The 8,163-nt window shown below is 50.6% G+C and overlaps 1 protein-coding gene across 1 annotated transcript in view; it reads right to left on the bottom strand.

Annotated features, from left to right (window-relative positions):
* Positions 1-375: 375 nt before the first annotated feature.
* The window catches only part of ADRA1D (adrenoceptor alpha 1D), a 38,612-nt gene continuing 30,824 nt past the window's right edge, over positions 376-8,163 (bottom strand). Inside the window, exon 2 of the mRNA XM_008942910.1 lies at positions 376-944. Within this exon, the coding sequence (XP_008941158.1) occupies positions 376-944 (569 nt within the window). The remainder of the gene's footprint in view (positions 945-8,163) is intronic.

Genomic DNA, 8,163 nt, shown 5'->3' with positions numbered 1-8,163 from the left:
GATTTTCTGATTTTTTTTTGTTTGTTTTAAGGCAAAGGAGACTTTCTGGTTTCCCTTAGTTGCACAGCTTCTTCCAGAGTCATAGATAACCACCCACTGGAGGAAACAGCTCTTGTCCTAAGGCCATAGCCACCACACATCTTCCCCTGCTGCTGCAGCTCATTAAGATGGGATATGCCATTGGCTCTTACTTGAGGAACCCATAATCCCCCAAAAGGACTGATCTCCTCGTGGGGGATGCTCATATAACCTTTGGGCAAATGCATTTTATACCTGATTGCTGCTTCCAGTCTGCCTGAGAGACCCACAGATAATATCCCTTCCTGCTTCTCCTCGATACCTCTAAAGAAACCATCGACAGCTCTCCCAGTGGCTTCAAATATCTGTTTCTCTCAGCCTGCAGCAGTCTGTTAAGTCATAGGTTTGATAGTCAATGGTCTCTGTGAAGTCATGGGGGATCCCGATGGAGACAGACTCCACCTCTGTTTTGTAGGTGGCCGTCACCCCCCCTTTGCTGGAGCCACCCCGGAATTTGTTGGACAGGCTGTTCATCTTCTCCTTCAGCTGGGTGGACGCCGGTTTCTGGAAGGGAGTGAACATCTTCCAGCCCTTGAAGCTGAGCGTTCGCCTCTTCCCGGCTCTCTCCTGCAAGGAGGAGTGGAAAATGAAGGAGCTGTTCAGGGTGTTGATCCTGGGCCTCAGGTCTGTCTCAGAGTCTTGCACGGAGCTGTTGATGGAGGCCCCTCGCCAGTGGTGGTCGTAGACGCGCCAGATGGGCCGTCTTCTGCGGTGGCACTGGCACTTGAGCAGCCTGATGAAGGCTCGCTTGAACTCTTTGCTGGAGCACGGGTAGATGATGGGGTTCACGCAGCTGTTGAAGTAGCCCAGCCAGAAGATGACCTTGAAGACAATTTCCGAGGGCTTCAGAGACGGGAAGAAGGAACCTTGGAAGAGATTAAGAGAGATATGGTTAGAGGAAGAGGAAGGGTGTGGCTGTGCAGGGTGGAGAGGGTGGTGGGCAGCCCAGTCTGGAAGAGGTGAAAGCTGCAGAAAAGGCTGAAGGTGTGATTCTGCTATTAGATCCTTGGCTAGCAACGCCGTTGGCATCAAAGTGAAGATCTGGCTGCTGTAGGGCTGCATCTACTCTAGAGCGATGATGATGATGATGATGGGTAAAACTATGTCTTTGGCAGGAGCCTTGTAGCCTCCCCCTGCACAAGTGCTCCTGGCAATGGACCCAACACCCTCAAATGCAGCTGTGAGCCACCATGGCAAACCCACATAGCTCAGAGGGAGGCTGCTTGTTGTTGCAGGAGCTGCACAAGTATGGGAGGTGGTGGGGATGGAGGATTGTTCTCACATGACTCTCCAGATAACCATCCAGCTAACCCCTCCCCAAATCCAGCATGCACTGTGTTTTGGAGGGGATCCACTCCAGAGGAGAAAGTCCTGGTGCAAGACCCAACAGCCCCATGGCCAGACCTGTTTACCTCACTGTGGGTTCAGCCACAGTGCAGGAGGCTTACACCCAAGAGGCATCTCCCATACCTGGGGGCAAGGTTTCTTTCACAGATCCTATAGCAGGAGCTGTGGGCAGCATTTTGAGGACCAGGTTCAGTGGTCCCCATGCCTCCCTGGTTTATCAGCACAAGGCAGTTGGGCCCTATCCCATTCCAGGTCAGGTGGAGAGAATTGTTGCTTGGCTGGCTTGCATGGAACAGTTCTTGGTGCTGCCTCTTCCTCCCTGTTGCACTACACAGTTCCCTAATGCAGTGCAAAGGATGGACACAGCCCTGCCACTTGTGCTGTTGGAAGAGCAACACCCCTTCACCTCCTACACTCATGTACTTTGGGTCATTGGTGTCACACACACCTCGTCCAAATCCTTCTGTGATGCTGAGGTGGACCCTTAAAGCGAGCTCAGATAATTTCCACCTCTCCAAGCTTGTGCCTGCTACTTAAAAACTCTTCTATCCACCCCAACTCCTATTTACGCTTTTGTGCTGGAGGCTCCTGATGGTTTTCTTGGTGGAAAAGCTGGAGATTATTTTCTCAGCCAGAAGATGTCAGTGTTGCTCCCACCTGGCCCCATCACTTCACATTCCCCACTCAGATCTGAAATAACTTTCTGACTCAGCCTTCATTTCTCTTAATTTTAGCTCCGGATGACAAATCCTGCTGCCATGTGACTGAGCGTTAATCTGTATTTTAGTAAATAACATTAGCTCTGGATATCATTATTATTTCCCCCATGCTCAAAAGGCTGCTGTCACACCAGCAAAACAGGTGCCAGGAGCCAGAAATTTGGGACTGATGCTACAGTTTGTTTGCTGAAGAAAAAAAAAACCATCATCCCAGGGCTGGAGTGCAGGCTGGCTGAAGGAGGCATTGAAAGAAGAAGGGCTGAAGTCTCCATGTAGGAAAGACCTAGGACATGAATAGCATTTGGAGTTTAATGAGCAGCCACTGGTGTTGTAGCCTGTGGTTTTGACCAGAGCAAGAACCCCGGGGTTAGGTTTTGTAGAGGCAATGACCCCACCTTGGTTGGTTTGGATTAAAGTGGTTTATTCCTCCTGGGAGAGCAGTGAGCTCGATAGGTTGGCACGAGGCTGCTGGAACCACCTCATCCAATGCTAACCTCAGCAGAAATACCAGCCCTGAGTGTTTAGTCAGGAGCTTTCAAACACCCCCGTGGTTCTGAGGACAATCCCTTTTGCACTGCATGTAGCACCTCCTCTCTTCTCCATCCAGCCATGGCCTTGACCCTTCCCCATTTCTCACCCTGCCCCTAGCCCATCACCCTGGACCTACAGGCACCATCCGATCTTCTGGGCAATGTGGACCAGCAGCAGATTTCTGAGCCTGGCAGCAATTCCCCTCCTCAATCTCAGGCCTTGGCAGCAGAGGATGGGTCTGTTTTCCTGCCCAGGCTCCCCCCTCTCCACCCTGCCCAGGGACCACCCTCTACCCAGAGCCCTGTGCTCTCCACAGGGTGATCCCTTCCTCTCCAAACAACATTGTGTTGGCCCAGCTTGATCCCACCATAGCTCAGTGTGACATTTGGGGCCAAGACAGGTGAAAGACTTAATTAAACATGTAATCTTGCTCATTCCTTTATCAGGGAGAGGTTTCGTGCCTCAGTTTCCCCACTGGAGAAAGGGGCTGTGCACCATAAAACCTCTCACAGCGTTGCTGTGCACCCCGTTTGCAGTGTGTGCTGGATTCTCAGAGGGGCCGTGGCTTCATGCAGCATTTTTTAACTTTAAAAGAGAGGAAAAGAAAAGAAAAAACTCTGGTAACGAAGCAAATAAAAGAAGGGTCTCTTTAGAAAGGAGGCTCTCAATGCCTGCTCGAGCCAGGCTGCTTAAGAGATTGGGGCTTGCTTAAGCAGCCTGGTAGTTGTTAAAATAATAATTTAGTGTTTAGTGGTTTATTGCACAATCCCATTTTCTGTGCTGCGTGCCTCGTCTTCTGCATCCAGATGAAAAACGTGATTTGAAAAGAGAAGAAATGCTCTGAATTGCCTGAATTTCAACTTTGGCTGGTTTCCACTCGCCAGAACCTCGTGTACATCTGAAGACAAGGGGCTCATTACCATCCTCATTACCATGCCAATAAGCGTGCCCCTTGGCAGAGACGTGTGGTGGATGCAGCCATAGTTTCCTCGTTTGATCACGCTGGGAGGAACAGAGCTAGGCAGGGAGTTCCCACAACAGGTCCTTGCCTGGCAGCTTTGCACATGCTGGAGCATCAGCCTCTCTTGGTAGGCACTGGGAGGTTGCACCTCAGGAAGAGCTGCAGGGTCTGATTGAGGGAATTAGTAAAGAATGGAAGAATTTTGCTTTTGCTATCACATGCATAAATATGCAACAAGATTTAGAGAGAGGGAAGAGTTTTGGATTTGGGTTTTGTAAGTTATCACATAGGAGTGTTGTTAGGATGCATGGAAGACAGGACTGACTAATGGCCACTTGGAGAGCTCAGGAAACACAGTGAGATCCTTCACAAGTCCAGAAACACAAAATGGGAGTCAAGCAAGTATAGCAACACAGAAAGATGCACCAGCACTTTAGCCTGATATCTCCATGTAAGAGCACTTTTTGATGGTCTGGCCCCAAAAGCATCAAAGCCAAAACATGGAGATATCAAAGAACAGGAAGCCCAAATGTTGTAGGACCTGTGTCATAACCCAACTTTGTGAAACCTGGTCTTGTCTCAAAGACCTCTTCCCACTCACTCAAAATCAGCCCCCTTACACCTCTCTTGGGCAACCACCTCAACACTTCATGGCAAAGCTCAGTGAACTTTCTAAGGGGGGAGATGCTGACACCTGCCTTGGGAACATCCACCCCTGGGGTGATCACTTTGTCTTCTCCTCATAGATACAAATTTTATAATGATACTGCTAGGGGGCTTGGGAGCCTGTCCAGAGCCTTCATCCTTCTTGTAGAGTCTGAATCCCAGTGACAGAGCTGGGTCTGAGCAAGGACCACTGGTCCTGCTGTAACCCTAATTATCTTCAGGATCATTAAGAAATTAATAAAGCTTCAGGTGAGCTCAGGGAAAGCTTGACCAGAGTCACAGTCTAAACGTGAGCTGAAGCTTGAATTTCATGGTTTTGGAGGTACAGAGGTTGAGCCAGTAAGGTACTCTGAACCAAAAGCAAGAAGTAATTTATTCGGTGTTCTTACAGCACGTGTGTGAGCACGTGCCCATAGGTGTGTGGACTCTGAGTGTGTCTACACATTTTTTTTCCCCAGCTAATGTCACTCTGCTCATATTTGGGAAAGGAAAAAAAAATCCCAGCTACCTACAAATCTCCAGAGCCATGGGCACGCTCTCCAAAGCTGTGACACCCCGTGCTGGGTGGCTGGTGGATCCAATCTCCCCTCTACAGATCCAAACACACAGCCTTTATTTTTGAGATTGTTTGAGTAAGCACAATCTCATGTTCTCTCCTTGTCTGCACCTCTCCACCCTGCCCTCCCAATGACTCACTGGAAGGTGATATCACTGGATTGTTTGGAGAGTTGTTGGTCCCAACGTGCAGCGCTCAAAAAATTAAAGCAAAACAAGAGAAAAAGACAAATGCACAAATGAAAATGGAGCCAGTCCAATCTAAAGGCTGGCCCCAGCTCCCAGCACGCAGCCAGAATCTGGGAGCAGGCTTGCTTTCTGCTGCAGCTGCCAGAGTCATCTCTGCTTTAGAAGGTCCCTGCTTTACAGCATGTCCTGAGTAGTCCATAGACGTGACAGCAGGTGGGTACAACAAAGTGCCCAAGTCATGCCCCAGTGGTGTCCCACCATGAAGGGGCAGTGTGAGGAGCAGCAGAGGCCTCTCTGTTCCTTGATGTGAGGTTTGTGTGGGGAATGGCCCTGCAGAAAAATAGGCAATGGAGAGTTGGACCTTGCAGGTGTTGGTGGGATGCCACGGGGAAGGTGAGTAGGGAGCTACTTTTCACTACCCTTTCCACTACGAATGGCACCACAGGAGATGGAGATGGGGGGAGGTTTGAAGCAAAGAGTAGATGGCTCATCTTACAGCATGTTGCCCAGCTGTAGATGTTCTTGTAGCAGGAGACTGTGGATGCTAAAAAATGACTGGACAAACTCATAGAAAATAAAAACAACCCTACTGAGGTGCAAACCACTCTGTTCTTGAGCTAGGAAGCACCAGAAATCCATATATAGGATTAGGCCTGTGGTGGGGACAGGTTTGACCATGACCAGAGTTTCTCCTGAATGTGGTCTCAAATGTCAGGAAGAGTTGGAGGGACTCCCTTGGGATATGTCAGAGCAGCAAGTCAAGAGAATTCCAGATGCTCCTGGAAAAAGGAGCTGCTGTAGCTACCAAAGCTCACTGTGGGCCCTCCTGGCCAAAGAAAGAATCAATTTCTTCCTTCTGTTTTTCCTGTCTCTAACAAAGTAAATTAATTAAATCTCATCCAAAGTAATCATGAGCTGCCACTTTCTGCTCATGGCTCAGCTTGCAGCCCTCTTTGCCAGCTCCTCCCAGGCCCCTGTGATGGACAACCTCCCTGGGGCATCTGCCAAAACAGGGGAGACTGGGCTGAAAAGCCAGCAAGATTTCTGCTTCTGACCAGTCTTTCCTGACCTCCTTCTCCATCCACTGGGCATCTGTAGCCACATCAGGGTCCCTAGAGGGTTAACACCTCCTGGCATCCCGTGGTGTGTCTTGGAGTGCTGGAGGAGTTCGCTGACCTCCTCGGAGGGCTGCAGAGCTGCTTGGCCTGGGGAGGAGGACAGCGTGTTCACAGTGACTCCGGCGTTTTCCCGGGAGGCCGATGGCGTTGGGATATCAGCTGGAATTCCTCAGGCCTCCAAGCCTTCCAGCCAACACCATAAACAATGTCACGGGGAAGCAACAGCTTCTGTCACCCCGCTGAAAGCCCCGATTCGCTGCCTCTCTGCCTGGAGGGGTGCCTGCCTGCTCCAAATCCTGCCCCCTGACCAGGAAAAAAGGGCAGGGAGGAGCCACCCCTCCCCTGCCCGTTGCTGACCTTCTTGGCAGTGTTGTGTTGTCCCAGGTTAAGGGTTGGAGAGGTCCTCCTGGAGACCCCCACACCACGTCAAAGCCCACGGCGGGGTGTGCTTTGGTCCCCATGGGGAGGGAGGACAACCCGTGGTGGGGCTCAGGAGAGCATAGTTTAGTCTAAGGGTGGTGGGGCAGTGGCAAAGGCAGGAGAGACCAGGCTGGGAGGGCTCTGAAAAACACCAAGATTTTCAACCAGGATCTCAAATTTGAGGACTGAGTGTGGTTTGCATGTCAGCAAGAGAAGGATGATGCAGCAGAGCCTTGTTCTGATCATTTCCTGGTCTAATTCACAGTGCCCAGACCTGTCTCCTAACCTCTAGGCAGTATGGTCAGAGTGATGTCTCCAAAGCTTTCCCCTAAGCTGCAGCACACCAGTAGGACTTGGGCTGACGTTGCCCTTCATTCCCCTCAAAGCTCACGTTGGAGCTTTTCTCCAAGCAGTCCCGTTGATCTGGAGCTCTAAGGGGATTCATTGCCATGAGGGTGTTTCTGAGACATCCTATTTCCTGAAAATTGTGGGTCTCTTGTGTGGCTCACCTAACTGAATGTAGGTATCTGAGCAAGTCTCCTCTTACAGTCAGAGGCTTACTCAGTAGGCTCTGTGGTGGGAAGGGAGTGATCCACCTCATCCTAAGTACAAGCCTGTACCAGGCAGGTGGATTGCACTAGGTCTCAGATGATTTGCCCCAGACTCCTGGCTCATGGGCAACCACATCGTGGGCATCCAAGGTTACTCCTGATGGATTTCACCCTTCATGTCATTGGTGATCTTCTCCTCCCTTAGGAGGAGTTGGCAAAACCTCCCATGCATCAGTTTCTCTCCTCTGTAGGATAGGAATTCCATCACTGGAAGAGTTTCACCTGTCAGCCTCCCATATTGGTGAAGGGTGAGAGAGTGGAGAGCCACAGAGGTGCAGCTACACTGCTAAGTAAAGCTAATGAGTAATTTCAAGTCTTGGATTGTGCACAATGGACATCTGCTTAGCATGGTCCAGCTAGACCTCCCCAGGTCCAGGGAACAGTTCACTCCAGAGACCACTTCCAAAGGGCCATAAGGACTTGACTATGCTGCCCAACGTTGCCCCAGCAGTCTCTGCACCCTTAATTATCCCCATGTGCCCTCATGCCACACTCTGGTGGGCTGCCACATGGCACCTCCTGCTCTCCCAGAGATTCACAACTCCAGAAGAGAGCAATTACATTGTGGGACCACTGGAGCACTGCATGGGGCCCAAGAGAGGCTGTGAGCCAGGTGCTGTAAAGTATTTAGTCTGCTCTACAGCCATTGCTCTGGGGGCTTGTGACCAGGTCCCCACTAACCCATGTCCCTCACACCACATCTCCACAGCTTTTCAGTCCCTCCAGGGGTGGGGACTCCACCAGTGCCCTGGGCAGCCTGGCACAGCCCTGGACAACCCTTTCAGTGAAGAAATTTTTCCTAATAGCCAGACTAAACCTCCCCTGGTGCAGCTTGAGGCCATGAGGGCACAAATGACATGGCAAGCAAGTACCTGTGCAGAATCTAGGAGGACTGGCCTTGTCTGGAGATGGAAAAGTACCAATGGCCAAGTGATTTTTTCTTCTATTTTACCAGTTAGAGGAAAGAG

The sequence above is a fragment of the Merops nubicus genome, unplaced genomic scaffold, assembly GCF_000691845.1.
Source record: "Merops nubicus isolate BGI_N331 unplaced genomic scaffold, ASM69184v1 scaffold2116, whole genome shotgun sequence".
Classification (NCBI taxonomy): Eukaryota; Metazoa; Chordata; class Aves; order Coraciiformes; family Meropidae; genus Merops; species Merops nubicus.
This window is presented reverse-complemented; position numbering and strand designations above follow the sequence as displayed.